This window comes from Ptiloglossa arizonensis, chromosome 4 (genome assembly GCF_051014685.1).
Source record: "Ptiloglossa arizonensis isolate GNS036 chromosome 4, iyPtiAriz1_principal, whole genome shotgun sequence".
Classification (NCBI taxonomy): Eukaryota; Metazoa; Arthropoda; class Insecta; order Hymenoptera; family Colletidae; genus Ptiloglossa; species Ptiloglossa arizonensis.
The window spans coordinates 5,154,541-5,177,317 of NC_135051.1; the positions used below are offsets into that span (position 1 = coordinate 5,154,541).

Genomic DNA, 22,777 nt, shown 5'->3' on the forward strand with positions numbered 1-22,777 from the left:
CCGTGGTTCTCCGTGGTTCTCCGTGGTTCTCCGTGGTTCTCCGTGGTTCTCCGTGGTTCTCCGTGGTTCTCCGTGGTTCTCCGTGGTTCTCCGTGGTTCTCCGTGGTTCTCCGTGGTTCTCCGTGGTTCTCCGTGGTTCTCCGTGGTTCTCCGTGGTTCTCCGTGGTTCTCCGTGGTTCTCCGTGGTTCTCCGTGGTTCTCCGTGGTTCTCCGTGGTTCTCCGTGGTTCTCCGTGGTTCTCCGTGGTTCTCCGTGGTTCTCCGTGGTTCTCCGTGGTTCTCCGTGGTTCTCCGTGGTTCTCCGTGGTTCTCCGTGGTTCTCCGTGGTTCTCCGTGGTTCTCCGTGGTTCTCCGTGGTTCTTCGCGGTTCTTCGCGGTTCTTCGCGGTTCTTCGCGGTTCTTCGCGGTTCTTCGCGGTTCTTCGCGGTTCTTCGCGGTTCTTCGCGGTTCTTCGCGGTTCTTCGCGGTTCTTCGCGGTTCTTCGCGGTTCTTCGCGGTTCTTCGCGGTTCTTCGCGGTTCTTCGCGGTTCTTCGCGGTTCTTCGCGGTTCTTCGCGGTTCTTCGCGGTTCTTCGCGGTTCTTCGCGGTTCTTCGCGGTTCTTCGCGGTTCTTCGCGGTTCTTCGCGGTTCTTCGCGGTTCTTCGCGGTTCTTCGGGGTTCTTCGTGGTTCTTCGTGGTTCTTCGTGGTTCTTCGTGGTTCTCTCTGGCTCTTTTGTTTCTCTTCCTCCTTTTCTCCGTTTGAAGAGAATCGGCAGGTTCAAAGGGATCATGGGGCTTTGTATTTCCTCGTTCTAGGAGCGTGCGACGCTAGTTTTCGGCCAATTTCTCACTCGTGCAGGTCACGTCGGTAGCGGTAGCGAAATACGTCAGCACGCCGATTCAACCCCTGCTGGTGTTGCCCGGTGGGCTGGGGTATCTCATAAATATGATAGGAACCGCGCTTTTCGTGGATACTCGACGGGGCGGGAGGTATGCGTGTTCCTTTTTTCGTTATTCCTTTCGGAACACGGAGGAGGATTTCTCGCGGAGGAGAGTCCCGGCTTGTATTCTCGCTGACCCCTGAAATCTCTCTTCGGCGGAGCAAATTGTTTCTTCGATTGCGGGACGAGGATTTCGACGTTTTCCTTTTTTTCCCCTCCCGCCGGTAAAACGAACTTTTACGCTATTTGGAACACGACGCGGATCGGTGGTGGTCGAATCTTTTGCTGGTCGAAAGAAAAGCGATAGAGAAACAGTTTCTACCGTAGCGTACAGGTATTGAAACGTTTCATTGGACTCTTATACGTTTAATTGCCGCCGTTTTTCATTTTTGCGATAAATGTTTATTTCAACGAGTGTACAAACAATAGTATATTCGAACGAAACGTTGCTCTACCAAATGATAAAGTATTAGGAAAGAAATTGCCAAATAAAATTTGGCTAGAGTGTATTGACTATCAAAGGTACTCTTCTGCTTCTAACGCATTTAATTCGAGAATTTAGAAAAGTAGACATTGAATCATAGGAATCATCAGTTTGCAAAAAATATTTATTGTTATTAATGCTATTTTTGGTACATCATTTCTTTATTTACGATTTACTGTTACTGGTCAGCCCTACACTATCTTTACCCATGAATATATTCCACATTAATATGTATGCGCTAAGCGCATAAAGCATTACATAAAATTTGGATGTAAGTAAATATGGAAGAAAGCGTATTGGTTTCCCAAAATTAGCAATCATCGGGAGAAACACAACTTGAAGTGTTATTTCTAAGGTAGCCTGTTTGGCACCGGCAGCTGGCTGTAAATCGAGTGCACTCCTAGAACAGATAGATGGATGTCATGTAATCACAGATTTTTCCCTCGAGGTAACTTAATTACCCTTTACGAGTTTCAAACGCTTACGATTGATGGGCAGTAAAGAGGATTCGGGTTTGGATTATCGCAAGTTGGTTCGCACATTTGTCCGCAGAGTGACCAAATCTGATTCTCGCCACATTCGGGTGATTCCTGCATTTTGACAACTGAAAAAATATATATAACGTTAGTCGTGTCTCGAGTTGAAGATTCGAAGAGATACGGAGTTCGTATCGGAGTTGCATCGAAACGTTGAGGACGATCATTTTCGAAAATTAATTTTTCCCCACTATGCTCGGAGAGGAGGTGTCTAAACAAATTATACCCATTCCGTATAAAATAGAACTTACCGGCGACGGTCATCATGGTCAAAAACATAACAGCGAGAACGTATCGAGCCATGTTTCGATTTTTTTTAAACTTCGTTTAGCTCGTTTCGAATGAAATTTTGTTTGTGGTGAACGTACCTGGAAGCGCCAGCTTTTTATACTAAATAGTGTCCTTCTTTTTAAGATAATATTGACAGTCGAGATAATAGCGGGTGTATGCATGTCGTATCATTGCAAACAATATATGGAAAATTATTATACATTCTTGACACAAACTTGTTTTTTCAGTAAATGTCATTGTCGACAAAATGTTGTATTACGACTGGAGCTCACGAATCTCCATTGGGAAAAGTATAGGTGCCACGTACACCCATATATAACGATGGTTATTTTACATTAAGGTGACTAATCATCCTACTATCTTGACATATTCAAATAACACGTCAGTATTGATACGGTGCAAAGCTTCCGGGTACGGTATTTATTACCGGGGAAAAAAACTCGCTGCGAGGTAGCTTCGTGTCCATTCGATACCGTGTATCGATGCAACGCGCAGTACTGGTATCTATCTTGTCTATTTTTTTTGTAAGTAGAAACGTATTTCTTTTGTCAGAATTTCTTCACCGTATAATTTCATTCGCGTTGAAATTATTCTACCCTTGTTACACGCTTTAATTATTTTACTCTAAAATTATTTCATACAATGGTATCTCTATTAATTATTCGTTCTCCATTCCGATCTAAAGAAAAAATCGGAGCATCTCCGAGTGCAAGAGTCCATCGATTTTCTAGAAGATTCTCCCACACCTGTATTTCTCTTCTCGATTAGAAAATTTCCACGTGAACTATTCGTTCTCTATTCGTTCAAGTATCTCGTAAACAAGGATTCGGTCATCCAGTTGTCGCGATCCACCTTCGTTCCCCTTACCCTCTGCCCCGTGAAATAATAATCGCTCCTCAGGTAACGTCTGTGTCCCGGGTAATCTCCTTAACGAAGAATCGGTCGTCCCTTCTGTTGGCCGAAGAGGGAAACGCTCTTTTCGTTGGATCCAATAAGCGGCTATCGGATACGCTTGTCTATTCTCTCGAGAGATGAAATTCGTGACCGAAGCACCGGTTCGCCGAGAGAGCGGGGTCCCCCGCGGAGGCACGGGGCGGAAAGGAAGAGGAAAATAAGAGAGAATACGGGGAGAAACAATCCTATTCTGCCGAAAAAGGTCCCGGTTCGAGTACGAGCGAGTGGCAGGTGCGTCTGTTTCTAGGATGGAGCCTGTTGGGGACCCTTAATACGGTATTTCATCGGTCATAATGCTCCATTCCCCCGGTCCCTTTGTCCTCCAGGAACGAAACTGGCGCGCGATATCGATGCCTGTATCTCTCTTAACGTTGCTGCCCCCTCGTCCCCCATCTGCGCCCATTGTCCCGTGGAAAACCTACGGACCCTGTCGACAGCTTTTACGCGGACAAGTGGCCTACAGGGAATTTATTTTAAGGTGATCGATAAACGGCGCACGATATTTAAAGTCTTTGAGTATATTCGTGGAAACTTAGAAAATTGAAAAGTGCATCTTTTCGAGGTAGTTCGGTACGTTCGTTGCGCGGTCCTGAGCTGTATTTTGGGTCAAGTCTTAGTTTCGTTCAACGAGAAAAAGGTCCAAACTGGCCCCCTTTGATTCATCCTGCTTTCGCAGGACGATGATAGTCCTGCTACCTCCGTATCGGAGTACGTAGAATATTAGATGTACAGATATCCTAGTTTCCTCGATCTCGTTGATCCTACTGGTAACCGTTGATCGTACTATTCCACTAGTAACTCACGGTATCGTGCAGTTTCTTTTCAACGCATACGAGTGTAGTTCGGAGCACGGGACCAATCCCCTAGAAATAGGTTACCACGGTGGAAAAAGTTTCGGGGAGACGAGTGGGAAATTGCATTCTCTCGGGCGGAGGCATTCGATTAATAGGAAAGTTTCCTCTGTAAGTCGAACGGTCTGGTAAGAAGGTCGATAAAAGAAGAAAGAAGAATCGAGACCAAAGACACGATCGGGATGGGGAATCCCCTCGTCTCTTGCTCTCCGGGTTTCATCTCCAGTTCTCGCGAAACTTCACCGACGTAACGCTCAGCCCTCCTCCTCTAACCGCTTTATATCCTCGCGGCGTTGGTCTTTGTTCTTCGCGAGCGGTTCCGTCGTTTCGTCGGGCCCTGGAATCCCGAGGGACAATGCGTTGCTGTTTCAGTAAAATGCGACTGATTATTCCAGATACGCGTACACGGGGCCGAATAATGCGCGGACGAACAAAGAGACGTGACACCGATGCCGCCGGAATAGCTGGCTCGTTATTAACGCCCGGCCAAGTATTGTCCTCTCCGGCCCCTTTGACGCGTCTCGGCTTTGTCGCGTTTCGCGCGTGCACGCCTGGGAAAACCCGCGTTCCACGACCATTGCTCGCGCGTTCGCTATTCCGCCTCGCGATAACCACCCGCGAAACTTCTCTCGAGCGATCAACTTGTCGCAAGTATTTTTCTTAACGTTTTCTGTATCGCATCTGCAGAGCAGCAGTGGTTTTTTGGGGAAGCCCCCCCCCCCCCCCCCCCCCGAAAAAAAAAGGAAATTTCTACCCTCGAAATGTGTATAACAGAGAGTTATCTGTTATCTGTGTTATGGAAATAATTTTTTCCCATGTCGTAATATTAAGGGATATTTAAGGTACCTATGGTTTTGGAAAAACGGACACTTTTACACCCAAGATAGTTTTCCTCAAAGGGGGTGCCCCTCTGAAAAGAAACCTCGATTATATTTGAGTCGTGTCAATTTTTCCACGCTGGAAATTTTCCAAGAGTCCCTCCAGTTTGGAAAGACAGTATTGCGTAGTCCCTCCGGTATGACAAATCGTAAATGGAGTATTAGCGGTACTATTGACGAAAGGACTCTCTCGAGGGTCGCCTTCGATCGAGGAGAGGTATGCAAATTTCCTGGAAGAGAAGACACTTTCGATTTCGACTGTTGGCCAAGACCCTCGATCTTCGAGTTTTATTTTTTTGCCTGCGTTGCTCGGGTCTTCGCTCTCACCGGAACTTGGAGAACCACCCCCGCCACTCGATCGTCCACGAAATTGGAAAAGCACGAGGGTTTCGTTTCTCGAAGGATCGTTAACGTACCCCGCGATCCGGAACGAACAGGAAGAAACAGAAGAAGCTGGGGGGGGGGGAGTCGATAAAATTCGTATAGTTTTCAAGGGTTCGTCGAAAAGTTTCGAGCGTTCTGAAAATTTCGCCATCGTCCCTTTCCCTTCCCGTCTGCCATTATCGTCACCGTGTCCCGGCACAAAGAAACTTTCGATCCGGTTCCTCGACGAATAGAATTGTTTTCGATATTCCCAAACTGCATTCGTGCACATTCGTCCGTGCTCCGATTTCGTTTCGCTTTACGCGCGACCGAACGAAACGAATCGATTCTGCGGGCAAAAATATTTCGTCGTCGAATCGTTGGATGAATTTAAAAATCGGGGCGTTAGGGGGCGGGAGAAAAAAATATGGAAACCGTATCGAAAAGGGAGTAGGAAGGAACGAACGGTTCTCCATCGGTCTCGTTTCTCGGTTATCGGCAGGACGGGTTCGAAAACGGGCACGAATTTAATGTTCCGTGACAGAAATATTGCGACCTGTACAGGAGTGTGTGTCTCTGGTTGTGTGTGGGGGCTTTGCGGTGGCCGGCCGTGCACGAAACTTCCTTCTCTTCTTTCATCTCGCGCACCCGGCCGGCCCCCCTTTTTGCTTCTCGGCCCATTAACTTTCGGGAGGGGGACCCACGACTCGCGCCGCGCAAAAACACGTGATTTAAATAACAATTTCATATCGATGCCCGAGGAGCGGTAAGAATTATTGGCAAAGTCGGTGAAACTCGTAAAAAAAAAGAAAAAATAGAGAAAAAAAAATGTCAGCGTCGACGAGAGAGCGTTTCTCGAGTTGTCGTCGCAAGACGAACGACTACGTCGACCATCTATATATTTCTGGACCGAGTAACATTATCGACGGGGTATCCCCCGCAGTCTTGAACGCAAAATTACATTCCGCGACCAGAAGAAGATTATATCGTCGAGAGGTCGTCGAACGTCGAATTTCCTCATAACGACCGCGGCAAAGGAAACGCTGAGGTGGCCTACGGGAATCCACGTTCTGCCGCATCCGAAATTTCTTTTCACCAAGGCCAGAAGTCGTCCCTCGATGACTTCCACAGTCGAGAAAGAAAATAGTTCGAAGCGCCATTCTCCGAATTATTCCATCGAAAACGTACACACCCTTCCAGAAATATCGAAACGCGTTGTTGTTTCTCTCGAGTGCTTAACGGACAACGAATTTCAAGTTTCAAAGAACTTTTGTCCCCTATCCGGAGGGGTAGTAGAATTTCTGGCGAGTTTGAGAAACGACTAGGCAAATTTGGCGACAAAGAAGAATTTACGTTACGGGGACCATTGACTCGGGCTTGCGGAAGCTTCTTTTGAAAGTTGGAAAAACAACCTGCGGGAAAGTCGACGTAACGTAAATTACAAGTTCCCAAAGGCTTCTTTTGGTCCAGAGAGAGATAAAGAGGGGACGAGGGAGAAAGAGAAGAGTCCCTTTTGCAACGTGAAACGGGAATCAGGATTTTCATTGGCGGCGTGTGAACCCGGGTAGCGGTTGCCTGGGTGCTCGTTTTTGCGCGTCGAAAAGGAAATGAAGAAGAGGAGGAAAGTTGGAGGGAAAAAAGAAGGAGCGGAGGGGTGGCCTCTTAATGCCTCGCGGCAAAATTCGCAAAATGCTTGGAGCAGCAGCTGCTCCTGGCGTCCCCAACGTTTCTATGTCTCTTTTTTCCTCCCCTCTCCATCCACACCTTGGCTGTCCTTACCCCATTTCCTCCGCGCGTTGAAAATCCGCACCCCGCACTTCCGGCGTCTTGGTCGTTTCCACGCCTTACGGATTATTCGCTCACAAAGAAGACAAAGCGGTCGAAAAATAAATACCCGTCCGACCGGAAGCGAGCCATCTCTCTTCCCTGCCCGATGGTGTCCCGTTTCCGTGTTTCGAAGACGGTTTATTTATCGATCGTCGCGTTTCCCCGGTTTTCTACTCTTTGAACAGGGAAAATCGTAAATAGTGTCGCAATCAATGGTAGTGTGATCGTTTTGTCTTGGATATCCTTTGCGTCCCTTCTGGAGAGGAATACGTGAGTACGTGTGCGCAGTAGTGATCTTCAAGTTGTCACAGATCTTGTCCACGGACTTTCCAGTAAAGAAAGTAAGTTTTTCTATTCCGATTCCTAGGAAATTAGTGTTTCCCGATCGAGAGAAATTTTGTTAAATGGTTTCTCGTTCGGAGACACTCGTTGTAAGATTCCTCGATGATATTTCATCATTGGAAAAAGAGGAATTTGTTTTAACACGTGTTCCATATTCTTATCTCTTCGGTATTAAAACGGAGGAATTTTCTTGTCGATGTTACGAACGTATAAAATATAAACCGAACGCAGTATTGTAAAAACGAAACATATTCCAAAAAACTGAGAATAATTTTTCTAGTTGATAGAATACTTTTTTTAAAGTCGAAAGAATACTGTTTCTAAAGCCGAAAGAATAATTTTTCTAAAGTCGAAAGAATAATTTTTCTTAAGTCGAAAGAATAATTTTTCTTAAGTCGAAAGAATAATTTTTCTTAAGTCGAAAGAATAATTTTTCTAAAATCGAAGGAATAATTTTTTCCAAAGTCCAGAAAATATTGGGTCGTTCGGAAAGTTGTTTCGTTTTTTTGGTGAAAATGAGAGACGATTTTTTAAGAGTGTATAAACATTTTATTAAATTATATATTCTCCGTTTTGGAAAACTAAGTGACTTTCCAAGCCAATAATTCAGCTCGTAAAGGGTCTCGATGTATTCGGTATCCCCACTCGGGTATCTGCCCTGACGTGGGGATGTCTATTTGTTCAGAAACGTTTCGCTTCTACGATCGATTACAACGATTGAATAATAACCAACGAACTCGTGTTTGCTTCGAAGCGATCCGACGTAAAGGTTAATAACCGGCGTTCTTTTTCTGCGGCTTGGTTGAAACGCGTGCGAGCGCTCGGTCCGCCGTGAGAATCGTGCGTTCAGGTCAGAGACGCGTTCATAATCGCTTTCGTAATCGTTCCTCGGAAACGGAGGCGGGGTTTTCGAAACGGCCAATGATCACGAACAGTGTCAGTTTTTAGAGACGGCCGCGTCCGTGCGTGGTCGTCGTGTCAATTTTAAACGAGGGTTGACGTTCCACACGTACCTCGAACTGTCTAATCAACCGTTACACAATCCGTTGACCGACAATCATCCGGCGTCCCGTGATTAACCCTCTCCTACGAGGAATCGTTTACTCGTTAATTAAAAGGCCGAATATTTCAGTACACCGTCCGTTTAAAAATATATACTTGAGAAGCGACGCCTCGATCGTTTCGACGCGTTTAAGGTACAGCGTTCCCGAATAGGATCAGGTTACAATTATTTCTGTTTTATTTTTTAAATATTTCCTTTGCTCGATTGAAAGTAAGAGGAACCTTGAAATTCTCTCAGTGCATTTGTACAGCTTCTTGGTATACTTTATTTTGAATACATTTCTTTTCTCATTAAAAAGAAAAGAGGAATTTTCAACCTTTCTCCATCATTCGTATCTCATTTTCATTTCACCATCCTCATTTTTTCCCACTCGAAGGGAGAGAAGCCCTTGGAGTTGTCTGGTGCATTTAGAACCTTCCTCGGAATCTTGAAAACGTCAGGTGCATTTAGAATCTTCTACCTCTGGAGTATTCATTTCAGTTTAAATTCTCTATTATTCCTCTCGTTCGAAAGAAGAATAATCTTGGAAATGTTCGGTGCATTTGAAACATTTTTCGTTTCTATTAATTTTAATTACTACATATATATATATATTTCTCATTTAAATCTGAACGTACGATCGTCGAGTCGAGGGAGGAGGGACCTTGGAATCGTAACGGTGCATTTGTAATACCAGTTTCGAGTTGTTTGCGCTATCGAGCAGCGAGAAAGGGTTAATCCGGTTGACTCGTCTTCCGAGAAAGGGGAATCCCGCCACAGTTCGGACAGGTGTATCTCGTAAAAGAGATCGAAAGGGATCGTCGGAGCTCTGACCCCTCTGCAACCTTCACCCGTGCACAATGGAGGTCAGACAGAAAAGGATCCTGTCGACGTGTGATCGGCTTTTATCGTCGAGGCCCGTCGAAACACCCTTCACGGTTTCAGGGCAACTCGAGCGGGATTAATTCCTTTGTGCCGTGTTTTTAAATCCGGAATTTGAAACGTTGTTCCCGGTTTTATCGCTCGATTTCGTCGATTCGTGTCGATCTTTTCGTTGCTTTGCAAAATAAACAGCGATCGAAAGGGATCGAGCCGGGTCGAATGAAAAGAATTTTTTTTTTAACGTAGACGCGCGATATCGTGAACAATTTCAAATCAATTTTTCGTACTTCGTCTCGAGAAGGGGTTGAATGATTCTAGAAACGTAATCGTTGGTAATATTATTTCCGATCTACGCGATATTGCGTAAGACTCTACCGGTTGGAATTTATTTCTTGCACGTGTGTTCGTATCGTTGTACAAAACAGAAATAAGTTTTGTATAAATTTACGGAGCTTTGTTTTTTTTTCTCTCATCGGAGATAAGGCTATCGGAGCTTGAACCGTTAACAAAGGTACTCGGTGGTGTGATTATTCGCACGGAGGCTGTGTAAATAATTATTTGGCGATTAACCAGGCGATTTCTGAAACGTGTTTACCTGCACCGTGTCACGATAATTTCAACTTCGTTGCCAAGCCGCAGCTGTTGCAAACCAAGATACAAATTTTCGTTCCAAGTCGTCGATTCCACGCGAGAATCGTCCATTTAGATTGGCGTTGTTTAAACGGTTATCTATACTTTTCGTTTTTATTCTTCCATTTTTTATGCAATTGTAACCAACGTTTGTTCCCTGCCCCTTCGAAACAATTCGTAACGGACACGATTATTAATGCAACGGCCGTGCAGATAGTTCGCGGATCGATTAACATACCAGATGAAAACTAACCTGTCTGCAGCGGTGCATTATATTTTTAATTTCGTTACTAACCCACGCAACAGTACTGTCAGTGTGCACGAACTACGCAACGAGTCATTCCAATTCCTTCGCTTTTTTTTTATTATCCCCTGTGGTGTCCGAGGTCGCAGATAACACAGCACGATTTATGCAAGGTTGGAGGTAAAGTGTCTCCGTACTGTAATTAAAATGCAAACACTGTTTATTATTTGCTCGTGTAGCACATAGTTGCAGTCAGAATGCGTTATCAAGTTTGAAAATACAGAGAACAAAGTCAACAGCAGTCTTGTTACACCACGAGACGATTTAATTCTCATTGGTAGGTTTTCGAATACGATTTCGCTGTTATAGAAATAAAAAGATGTGTACAATGACACATTGGTATCCTCTTTATCGTAATATCTTTTTTGAAATCTAAAATCAAACCTTTTTTGGTAAGAAAAAATTATTACTCGATTCTTATCGCACGAAAGTAAAATTTTATCCAACTTCGAGTAGACACCGAGCGATCTGAATCTTCACGGGGCTAGAGACAATCTCGGAACGTTCTCTGAAACGATCAAACTTTAATTAAAAATTAAAAGAGAAAATACAGGAACGAGTACTCTTCAGGTACTATATATTATAGATAGTATATAGATCGTGTCTTAAATGAATCATCTTTGCTCGAAGAATTGAACAACTTTTTCCTCAGCGAACGAATTAAAGTTGTACCGTGTCCATGTTCAGTATTCTCGTCACACTCGAGACAACCGGTATGTTCTTCGAAATCTTCCAACGCCAATTAGAAATAAATTTACTGTTCGCCGGAAGCGTTTGAGAATTGTTGCACCTCTCGTTCGAAATGAGCAGAACCATCGACGACGAACGCGACCGTAAATCAATTTTATGGTGATGGACAGGATCGTCGATCGAGAGATACAGGAGATCCAGGCAAAATAAACCGGTCTCTCTCTCTCTCTCTCTTTCTCCTCGTTTCAACTCTCGATCGCTGACCACCTCTTCGAGACGAAACTTTTTCGCGTTTTTCTTTATTTCTTCTTTCTTTTCGATCGTTCGTCGAAAGGGCTCTCGAAAATGCAAAATCGGGTATATAATAAAGAAAAAGAAGAAAGAAAAAATAGTGGCGAGTGTCGCGTTTCTCTCGTGGCCGCGTAGCATCGAAGCGACTCGCGTTTCGTTCTTTTCATCGTGTACGTCGCGAGTGTCTCTTTGCCACGGGAATTATTACAGTCGTGTCGAGGTCGTTAAACCGCGCGGCGCTCTCTCGAAATACGTGCGCGAAGGCTATGTAAATTTCAAGCCGGGTCGGTTTCGTGCGACTCGCGCGCGTTTCGTTTCCTCGCGGTTCGCCGTGTCCGTGATTGACGCGTTTACTTTGCGTGGAAGAAACGATTTCCTCGATGTCTCTTATTTACAGAAAGAGAATCGGTACCGTAGAATTTCTTCCGCGCTTGGACCCGCAGCGTGAAAGCTCTCGCCGAGGAGTACTAGCGAAATCTTTTTTTTTTCTTCTCGTTTCGTCGCCTCGTTCATTTATTTAGAATTTAAGAAATTAACGAACGAGAGGTTTCGAGCTCGATGTGTGCGTGTGTGTGCGCGAACGATAAATTAATATATACGCATTATGTCATACAGATAACTCCTAAAAGGAGAATAACGAGCCTGCAAAAAAGTTTAATTTATCACGACGAGTGTCAACGTTCTCGCACCGCGATGATTTATATTTTTAAACTCGCGACAAGTTGTTCGACGTATCCCGATGCAGGACCGAGACGATAGAGATTAATTAACAGTAAACTTCACAACGATGGCACTAAACACGGACAATAAATCACGAATAATTTTGCATTCCGCGAGAAATCGGACGCAACGGTCCGCGCGAACGGGGCCGTAGCCGTAATCGGCGAATGACATAAGCTTTCTAATCTCGCGACAAACAAAATTTTGCGATATTTGTTGTAAGATAAAAAGTATAATATTTTAAACTCGGTATTACGAGAATACGTAGGAATTACGATCCAAAGTGCCCCAAGGTCTCGTTAATTATACCGCCGAGACGCATGAGCGATAACTTTAAAGCAAAAATAATACCAAGCGTTTAACACTATCAATAGTAGGTAAGATAAAAATACATACCGGTCAGAGCGATACGTGTTTTTTAAGTTCCAAGGAATTCACGTTGAACGAACGCCGCTCGGGACCGGGCGGAGTCTTATAGCGCGTAGGTACATTGCGAGCGATTCTTAACTGAAAAGTAACTTAAAATCGTTCAACTTACATCTGGTTTTACTTTCGTCGGAAAGATCTCAATAATTCTTCAACAGCACCATCGTGATGCAACCAGAACGCCTCTTTTGCAAATAGTAAAAATTCCCTTCCAATTACACGTGGGTAGATTCTATTTTTCAAAATAAGTAAAAAGACACGCGGACCGAAATCGTACGCAGTGTACATAACTTTTTTCACTCAGAATAGTCTCTACCGAACGTACTAACGAGGTTCCAGTTGGTTCCACCTATAACAGGCTGTATATAAACGAAAAATAAATATTTCGCGATTCCGCAACCGTACACGCGTTTTTAAAGGCCGAGTCTGCGGTCTTCGAATCGATCTCCAGTCTGGTAGGAGACGATCGTAAAACGAATAAAATATCACGATCTTGCAACGAGAATTGATCGGTGTTTTCAGAGGTTGCAGAGAGAGAGAGAGAGAGAGAGAGAGAGAGAGAGAGAGAGAGAGAGAGAGAGAGAGAGAGAGAGAGAGAGAGAGAGAGAGAGAGAGAGAGAGGTTTGTAGGTCAGAAACGCGAGCGACGCCGTGAGACGCAAAAAGCGTCGCGAGCACGCGCGCGACGGTTGGGTGGAATTCGCAGCAATTTATGGGACACGTTGCTCGTTTGCAAGTAGTTCGCGCGCGTGCAAGAGAGAGAAAGAGAAAGAGAGAGACACGCTCGAACGAGGCGAGAGAGAGCTGCCGGGTTTGGTTTGACAAATGGATCGAAATTGCCAATTACCTTGGTCGCGCGTTACGTTGCACGCGGGACAAACGGTGATAAAGGTGACGCGTTCTCTGAAATCAAGCGTGAAGAACGCCGTGGCCCGAAACGCGAGTCGATAATTTACCGAACGATGCCCGGGGTGGGGGAGAGTTATAGTAATTTTTTTATTTTCATCTCGGAAGGGTCGCGTGTCTCCCGAGAGTCGATTCCTCGAGTGCACCGATATCGTTCACGCGCGATCGACGACGCCCCACGGGCGGCGCATTCGCGCGAGCGTTTCGCTCGTGGGCGGCCACACGCCGCTCGAGCGTGAAAAGTAAATCAACACGGGCCTCTGTACTTGGCCGTTGTACCCATTATTATTCCCATTAGTCGGTTATACATCGGGCCCGTGTTCTCTCGCGCGGTATTTCTTTTTTCACTTCTATGGTCTCGTTCGTTCCCTCGCGCGCGTTCGCGCGTTACGCTCGATAGTTTTCCTCGGCGTGTTACGTCGCCGGGAATTCAGCGTTTCCTGTGTCGTTACGCGCGCGAACGCTCGCTAGGCGTTCCGCGAGAATCGAGACGCGACGAAGAAGATTTTCCGTGGGTTTCCCTTTCGGTGGGAAACTTCGAATGGTTTGGAATATGGGCGAACAGTTTCGGGGAATGAATTGTGGAATGAACTGTGAAATAAATTGTGGAAAGAATTGTGGAATGAATTTTGGAATGAACAGTGGAATGAACTGTGGAATGAACTGTGGAATGAACTGTGGAATGAACTGTGGAATGAATTGTGGAATGAATTGTGGAATGAATTGTGGAATGAATTGTGGAATGAATTGTGGAATGAATTGTGGAATGAATTGTGGAATGAATTGTGGAATGAATCGTGGAGTGAATCGTGGAGTGAATCGTGGAATGAATTGTGAAATGAATTGTGGAATGGTAGGGAGACAGATTATTTGTTATTGAAAACAAGTATTGTTCAAAGATGGAAAGAGGGTACAGAGGCAAGAGTTTCTCGACGAGGAGCACAGAGATACGTATGCAATAATCGAAGTTAACTTTGACGAATGCAGTACGTCGGGAGCAACGTGTGTGGTTCTGACTGGACGTGCGAGTGAGAGCTGCTGTGTGACCCATATACCGAGAAGTGCAGGCAAAATGTATTGGCCGCTGAAGGTCACCGGGACGCTACCTCCACCGTAATCGTAGGTAATGTTCCACTCCTTTCCCTTCTTCGTATCGTTCTTGAACGAAGCTTCTTTAAAATAAAAACTATTTTTTTTATCCAGCATTGACTACACGATGTTATTTACCGTAATGTTATTTAACGTATCGACTTCTATAACACAATGAATTCGATTTGCGTTAAAATATCGCATTGCAGGAGGACTGTAGCAATTTTTGCACCATGTTGCAGGTGTTTGTATGAAATCGTGCAAACATTGAAACAAAATTAACGTATTCTCCTTTTTCTGTTACAGGTAAGTCTCTCCACTGGTACGTACTTCTTAGACTCGTTGGAGGGGCGCAAATAGGTACGTAATCAATTCGTGGAAACAATGTTTGGAAGTTTCGTTTCGTTGAACGGAAAAGGAATTCCCGTTCCGTGACTTTTATCGAGAACAGCCATTCCCGTTCGCCTTAACGCCCCGTGGGGAAGGAACCGTGATTTATACAAGCTTGATCGACCGTCCTAAGCCTCTCTCGTTAGAATCGATTGCGCGCGAAGGGTGGACGACGAGAATCGGTCGCTGGTCACGTCCCTGTGGAATTAGGTCGTCTCGACGCTTCGATCAGATTTCTGGAAACAATTCGGTCGGCGCGCGTCGTCGGCGAACTTATCGCTCGAGTTCTGCGAACAAATTCGACGCGCTTGTCGCTTAACAACTCTCCGGGGGACCGCGCTCGTGTCGAAACACGATGCGTCCACACGAATTTTCGAGCGATCCTGAAAGAATGCACGCGAGCACGACGAGAGTACGGCCAATTACAATCTTAAACATTTTTTTTCTACTTTCGTAGATTCGAAAATCTGAGAAGCACCCTCGTCGTGTGTAACTTTTACCTCTCGTCGGTCTTGAAACTCCCAAAGATCCTCTACAATCAATAATTTAGTCAAAGTAGGTAATTTCAAAGTTTCGAAATACTTGAAAATTCGTAAAATCTTTCACAATCGATAATTTTGCAAAATTCCGTTAAATTGTAAAATCTGCAAATCCTCTTCTCGCGGTCGCATCTGGACGACTTTAAAAAACTCCGAAAGATCCTTCGTGGTTGAAAATTCCGTCGATTCGGGGGAATTCCAAAAGGCAGCTAAATTCTAAAGGCACGCGTGTACCGGCGCGTCGCTCACCGTTGCATTGTAAAAGTCGCGGTTGCGTACTCGCTGGCAGCAGCGTACGTTTTGAAAAAGCATCGTAGCGGTCGTTAAAAGTTTCACATCGCGCAGAAATCGGCTCGTTAGACGAGACCTCGAACAGGAATTCAACGCTGGAGAGGAATAATGATAATACACAAAGCGCGTTCGACGACGCGAACGACGTGTACCGTCTTCCTAACGACGTCTCCGCTCGGATGCACGGGACGCGGAGTCAACAATTTATTATCCCTCGTATGAGGATCGATACACACCGTGGGGCCCCGTAGACATATTCCCACGTTGATACTGAAATCTATCCGTCGCGTTGTTGCGTCCATCGTTGCCCGTTCGTGCGTCGCGCGGCTTGATTGCCAGTCGGCTGCAAAGAACGTTCGATGCATATACGCCGCGGCGTGCAGCGATTTGCAGGAGACAGCGGCAACGACCGACTTCAAGGTAGCAAAGCCAGTCAGCGGACGGCTTATGTAAGCTGTTTCGAGGTCTGCTTTACGCTCGGGAACGACACGCGGACAACCACGGCCTCCTCCTCCGAGGCATTTATGCGCGCGCCTCGGTTAGGGTTGACGCGTATACCGAACTTTCGATCGGGAATCGAGCTACGATGCAGGCGAGACTAGCTGCACCGAGATCGTAAAACCGACTCGTACGTGCATCGAGATTCTTCGTTCGAGGATTCGAGCATTTTTCCCCCCTCGTTTACGGAATAGCTGATTCCTAACCAGTGTCATCCGTTTAGAATTTTATCCGGGCGAAAGATACTTTTTACTTGTTTAGAGAAACGTTTAATTTTATTAATTCCGAGAAGTCAACGATGATTATCGGTGCATTGTCGAATCGAATGTAAATTTCGATTTCGAGGAACAAATATTTCGACGTTATTTGTTTCTTACGAGAAAGAGGTAAGTCTCCATTCGAATTCTAATTTTGTTGAGATGTTGTTCAAACATTTTTGACCGGATGAAAAATTATCTCTCGACAACGAGAATAACACGTCAAAGAAACGACGACGTCGAGGGCTTGCGAAAATCGTCATTCAATTTCAATAATACACGCGTGGTATAACAATGTTCGATCGATGTCCGTTGTTAGATGACACTGTTAGTCATCCAATGGCACACATGCTTCGCGCTTTGTCGCGTTGGCATTGTTATCTATTATATAATACCGTCTTCGCAGACGCGGCGTCTTTCGTTTCGTATACAAACGTATGATGGAACTCGTAGAAGCGTACACAGATCGATGAGAGATATTCGTGCAAGCCATTCTCGAGGTGTCCGATCCCTCTGCAAATTGGTTGCTTCATCGTCGAGGAAGCACACGGAAATTTGTGGAAAACCTTCCCTTTCCTAAACTGCACTTTTCAATCGACACTGTATACGCGAATACGAGGCTGCTGCACACTGAGACTTTTCCTTTCGAATTCAGCTCGTCACGGAAGTTGCCACAGCGCGAACGAGACATTCCGGTTCTGTTAGAATGTTCAGATGGATATCGAGCATGTAGTTTCAGTAAACTTGTTTTATAGCTTGCTGGATGTTGGATATATTGTACAATTTCGAACTAGGGATCTTGCTTGTTAAGAAGGTAGCTTTAGGTCGTGGACAAATAGTTTTTTTTTTTTATATTCTTTTTGGTGCTCGGTGATCGAAAGTCCTCTTTGGGACACTGAGAGTAAAATTTTGTGAAATTAAAGTCGAACAATTTTGGATAATGTTCTACGATTTTTCTTTTCCGATTTTCAAGGGATTATAATATATATTGGGAGAGATTTAAACGTTTTAGAAGACCACTTTTATAAAGATCATCGACCTTAAAGAAAATTAGAAAAAAAATGGTTGGAAAAAGGTTTCCAAACATTTGTTCTAAATATATTACAAGCTTTTTCTGGTGAACAAAAGTAAAATGCACAGAAGTATATATTTATTGGTAATAGTAAACTTAATACATAGTCGATGAAATTTAATCAAAATCCGTGGCGCACTACTTCTTACAATTTGCGAGTTTGACGCAAGTTTCTTTTTCGTTTCTGAAGAAGCCTTCCTTGCATCTGCAATCGGATTTCTGGGGGTCGCATACCTGAAGCGAGGGTTGGTAGAGTACACGTGTTTCTCAGAGTGTAACCAACGATTTCGAATACTCACCATTTCTGGACAAGTCTCCTCGGTCGGTACAGGAATCTTGCAACTGGGTTCGCACCTTTTTGCGCACCAAGACCACATCTCGTTTTGAGGGCAGTCCTGTGCCTCTTCGGCAGCTTGAACATAATTTTGTGATAATTGTCGCAAGCATCGTAGAGGAAAGATTAGAAAATATTTGAATCCATGAAAAAATATCTGATTTAGATTAGAAACTATGTCTAAGCAAGATGCAACATAGTGTTTCCATATTTAAATCTAAAAGAGGAACTTACAAACAACGATCACCACCACGATGAGCAAGAGGAAGACGTCGTGACGAGACATAGTTAATTTGTCGACGTTGTTATTAAGAGTTTACTTTCGCTAATGGCACCTGGACAATTTTTGCCAGGGATTTTATACTTGTATCTTTTTATGTAAATTTTTTGATCGCGTCTCACGTGTTTCGTGAGATAACGCTATCATCGACAAAAAAAAAAACTTTTTCATCGGATAATCAACGCGAGCTGTGCAAACACTCTGTGTAACCTGCTCGAATTCGGTGCTATTGGTTTATTTTATTCTTTACCGTGGCGTTAAACGTGATATTTTGCCACGTACAAGAACCAGGTCGTATTTTATCGTGAACGAACGGTCTATCAAGTTGTAAATTTTACCTGGTCGTTAAACTACCGAGTAATTTGTTCCAGAACACTTGGCGTTACAAAGTAGAAGTAAGTTTTGATTCTGAATAATATTTATTGCAAATATGGTTTGGATTACATATCCATTCTTACAAATGTATTAATTTCAAGCTACTGTATTTATCCTGTCCAATTCTTGCACTTCTCTGGCAGAATGCACAATTTTTCCTCGCTTCTTACGTAAGTTGGTTTGCATCTGCAGTCTGCTATCTCGTCCGAGCATTCCTAAAATTTAAGAATAATATTTTTTATTCGATTTTTAAATCGCTAAATTCGACAAATTTATTTCTTTTTATAAAATACTTGTAGAAATTATTTCCATTTTTATTTTGCAATTTATTTACGAGAAATATTTGAAAATACAACACGAAGACTTACAAAATGTGGGCAGACTGTGAAATTAGGATCAAAGATGGCGCAAGTTTGCTCGCAACTTTTTCCACATTTGGACCATATCTCGTTTTGGGGACAGTTTTTCTTCGGTGCCGATGTTGTGGGTTTGTGCGCCGCGGCTTGAATAAAAATTAAATTGATTATTCCATCTAGATTGTATAGGGTGTTCATGAAAGTTGGTGACAAACTTTGGGGGCATGTGGTAGTCATCGAAGCTAGCAAATAAGTGTCGATAAACATGGTTCCAAATATTACTTCGTTTTAGGTTACAAGTTGTTTCGTATTACGAACTTTTAATCGATGATTCTTCTAACAAGTAAGATGTTACGAATACCTTGAGGAGAAGAGAGCCTACATTCAAATAATATTATAAATATTATTTTATTACTGGTTATTTCTGTTACTACTTACTTTACTGTACTTTATAAGTGAATCTTCAGTATGGATACTTATGTGTACTCCGATTAAAAAGTATCGGGGCACTTACAGAAAATAAAATAAATCTAAAAAATCATCTAGAAGTTATTTTACCCTTGTAAAATTATTACCAAGTCGATTTCCAAAGTCCATCCCTTGCGTATAATAAAAATAGATTTTCTCTTCTGTTTTGCTAATCTAATGCTACAAGACTATCAGAAATTAATTAATTTGGTTTAATAATTACGTTTTACACGAAATGAACAGGTGTCTCGATACTTTCTGGGGAAGGGAGGGAGCTATGCCCACTAAGTAGAATTATGGGGTTTGAAATGAAACTTTTAACGAGGACTTACGTTCAACGATGACCACTATGGCGAGAAGCATGAAAGCAATGACTTTTCGAGGCATTGTCGATTGTTCGAAGTTACTTGTCCGACTCTCGTTTTTTAATTCACTCGAGACTGTTGGTCTTTCCAGCGATCTTCGTTTTTATACTTTAGATTTTTATGTAAATTTTTACCTCATCTTCGTTTTTTTCTTGTCGCTCGTGATAACGAATTTGGTGAAATGACTGTTCGAAAAGCTGTGTAAATAGCAAGAAATTACAATGTCGTTGATCTATCGTACTGCTGACTAATAGTCAAAAAAACTGTCATAGTCTTCTTAGTGTATTTATAAAATCATGGAATTTTATAAACCTCTTCGTGGTTGTAGTAACAAAAAAAGAACAACAATTCTATTTCCACACAATATTTATTATATTCACCTTATACAATGTTAATTGGGAGTTAGTATATAGTAGTAATTGAAATTTTTTGTTGATTCACGTATTAATTACGCCTTCAGGGCCTTTCACTTGCATTGATCGGATTTAACACAATGTCCGTCTTCGTTTCTGACGAAAGATGCTTTGCAACGGCATGCAGACTCGCTTGGAGTGCCTCTCTAAACATACAATTAACAGTGTGGTGTAGAATATTTCAAGGCATAATTTGACAACTTACTTTCCAAACACTTACGAATTTTATACAGGGTCGAGGGTTCAGTTCACCGCACGTTGGCTCAAACACTTTCCCACAGGGTGACAATTCTTCGTTCTCAGGGCATTTCTTGACTGGCTCCTTTGGTTGCGGTGTTACTGGTTCAGATACGATTGGATTATCAGCAGCCCTCTTTCGTAGATTCTTCGGTATTATTGGCTGCACTATTGAGTCATCCGTTATTATAGTACCCGTTGCGATTCTTGCTTCCGATAGTATTGCTTCCGGTAGTATTGGGGGCGGTATTATTGAATTCAGTACGGCGGCATCCGTTATTATTTTTCCCGTTTCTGCTATTACTTCCGGTAGTATCGGAGGCGGTAGTATTGGTTTCGGTAATATTGGGAGCGGCGGTACTAGTTTTGGTGATATTGGCAGTGGTGGTATTGGTTTCGGTATTATTGGATTTAGTGCCGCGGCATCCGTTATTATTTTTCCCGTTTCTGCTATTACTTCCGGTAGTATTGGTATCGGTGGTATTGGCAGTGGTAGTATTGGTTTCGGTATTAGTGGATTCAGTGCGGCGGCATCCGTTATTATTTTTCCCGTTTCTGCTATTACTTCCGGTAGTATTGGCAGTGGTAGTATTGGTTTCGGTATTATTGGATTTAGTGCCGCGGCATCCGTTATTATTTTTCCCGTTTCTGCTATTACTTCCGGCAGTATTGGTATCGGTGGAATTGGCAGTGGTAGTATTGGTTTCGGTATTATTGGATTCAGTGCGGCGGCATCCGTTATTATTTTTCCCGTTTCTGCTATTACTTCCGGTAGTATTGGTATCGGTGGTATTGGCAGTGGTAGTATTGGTTTCGGTATTAGTGGATTCAGTGCGGCGGCATCCGTTATTATTTTTCCCGTTTCTGCTATTACTTCCGGTAGTATTGGCAGTGGTAGTATTGGTTTCGGTATTATTGGATTTAGTGCCGCGGCATCCGTTATTATTTTTCCCGTTTCTGCTATTACTTCCGGCAGTATTGGTATCGGTGGAATTGGCAGTGGTAGTATTGGTTTCGGTATTATTGGATTCAGTGCGGCGGCATCCGTTATTATTTTTCCCGTTTCTGCTATTACTTCCGGTAGTATTGGTATCGGTGGTATTGGCAGTGGTAGTATTGGTTTCGGTATTATTGGATTTAGTGCCGCGGCATCCGTTATTATTTTTCCCGTTTCTGCTATTACTTCCGGTAGTATTGGTATCGGTGGTATTGGCAGTGGTGGTATTGGTTTCGGTATTAGTGGATTCAGTGCGGCGGCATCCGTTATTATTTTTCCCGTTTCTACTATTACTTCCGGTAGTATTGGTATCGGTGGTATTGGCAGTGGTAGTATTGGTAGCGGTGGGACTGGTAGCGGTAGTAATGGCAGTGGTGCTCCCACAGACGTTCGTTGCCCTGCGGCTTCACACGCTATTATTTTTGCCGATGCTAATGTGAGTTCCGGTAGTAATGGGGGCGGTAGTATTGGTTTGTGTATTATTGGTTTCGGTAATATTAGGTGCGGTGGTATTAGTTCTGATGATAATAGCAGTGTTAGCAGCAATTTCTGTATTAATGAATACGGTGTGCAGTTATCCGATATTACTTCTTCCGTTTCTATTGTTACTTCCGGCAGTGCTGCTGGTGGTATTGGCAGTGGTAGTGGTGGGATTGGCAGCGGTGGTAGTATTGGTTTCGGTAGTAGTGGGGGCGGTAATAGTGGTAGCAGTGGTAATGGTTTCGGTAGTAGTGGGGGCGGTAGTAATGGTAACAGTGGTATTGGTTTCGGTAGTAGTGGGGGCGGTAATAGTGGTAGCAGTGGTAATGGTTTCGGTAGTGGTGGGGGCGGTAGTAATGGTAAGTGTGGTATTAGTTTCGGCAGTAGTGGGGGCGGTAGTAATGGTAACAGTGGTAATGGTTTCGGTAGTAGTGGGGGCGGTAATAGTGGTAACAGTGGTAATGGTTTCGGTAGCAGTGGGTTCGGCAATAGTGGTAGCAGTGGTAATGGTTTCGGTAGTAGTGGGGGCGGTAGTAATGGTAACAGTGGTAATGGTTTCGGTAGTAGTGGGTTCGGTAATAGTGGTAGCAGTGGTAATGGTTTCGGTAGTAGTGGGGGCGGTAATAGTGGTAGCAGTGGTAATGGTTTCGGTAGCAGTGGTATTGGTTTCGGTAGTAGTAGGGGTGGTAATATTGGTATCGGCGGTATTGGCGGCGGTAGTAGTGGCACCGGTGGTATTAATGGTTTCGGTAGTAGTGGCAGCGGTGGTATTAATGGTTTCGGTAGTAATGGCAGCGGTGGTATTAATGGTTTCGGTAGTAATGGCAGCGGTGGTATTAATGGTTTCGGTAGTAGTGGTAGCGGTGGTATTAATGGTTTCGGTAGTATTGGTAGCGGTGGTATTAGCAGCGGTGGTATTGGTTTCGGCAGTATTGGAGGCGGTAGTAGTGGTAAGTGTGGTATTAGTTTCGGCAGTAGTGGGGCCGGTAGCAATGGTAACA

The 22,777-nt window shown here is 43.9% G+C and overlaps 2 protein-coding genes across 8 annotated transcripts in view; one reads left to right on the forward strand and one right to left on the reverse strand.

The window, feature by feature from the left end:
* The window catches only part of Heca (hdc homolog, cell cycle regulator), a 205,496-nt gene that overhangs the window by 81,944 nt on the left and 100,775 nt on the right, over positions 1-22,777 (forward strand). The window contains exons 1-3 of one of the 7 annotated variants that reach the window (XM_076308776.1): positions 2,621-2,754; positions 3,131-3,415; positions 14,235-14,458. The exons of 1 other annotated variant lie outside the window; for it this stretch is intronic. Coding sequence is in view for 1 of the 6 variants with exons in the window: in XM_076308779.1 (XP_076164894.1) it covers positions 2,713-2,754 (42 nt within the window). In the remaining 5 variants the exon portion in view is untranslated. Of the gene's footprint in view, positions 1-2,078; positions 2,755-2,779; positions 3,416-14,234; positions 14,459-22,777 lie in introns of those variants that run through there. 5 more of the 7 variants (XM_076308775.1, XM_076308774.1, XM_076308779.1 and 2 more) reach the window with 5 other exon arrangements.
* On the reverse strand, positions 1,510-2,345 carry LOC143145418 (chymotrypsin inhibitor-like). The gene is made up of 3 exons (XM_076308780.1): positions 2,191-2,345; positions 1,889-2,007; positions 1,510-1,803 (listed from the first exon to the last, which is right to left on the reverse strand). Exons 1-3 carry the CDS (start codon positions 2,240-2,242, stop codon positions 1,714-1,716), a joined length of 261 nt encoding a protein of 86 aa, XP_076164895.1. The 5' UTR covers positions 2,243-2,345; the 3' UTR covers positions 1,510-1,713.

Bases quoted from the DNA above. Each gene is read 5' to 3' on its own strand.
- LOC143145418 (XM_076308780.1), bottom strand. From the start codon at position 2,242: ATGGCTCGATACGTTCTCGCTGTTATGTTTTTGACCATGATGACCGTC. The intron at 2,008-2,190 runs GTAAGTTCTATT...ATATTTTTTCAG, and splicing joins GACCATGATGACCGTCGCCG to TTGTCAAAATGCAGGAATCA. The intron at 1,804-1,888 runs GTAAGCGTTTGA...TATCTGTTCTAG, and splicing joins CTCTTTACTGCCCATCAATC to GAGTGCACTCGATTTACAGC.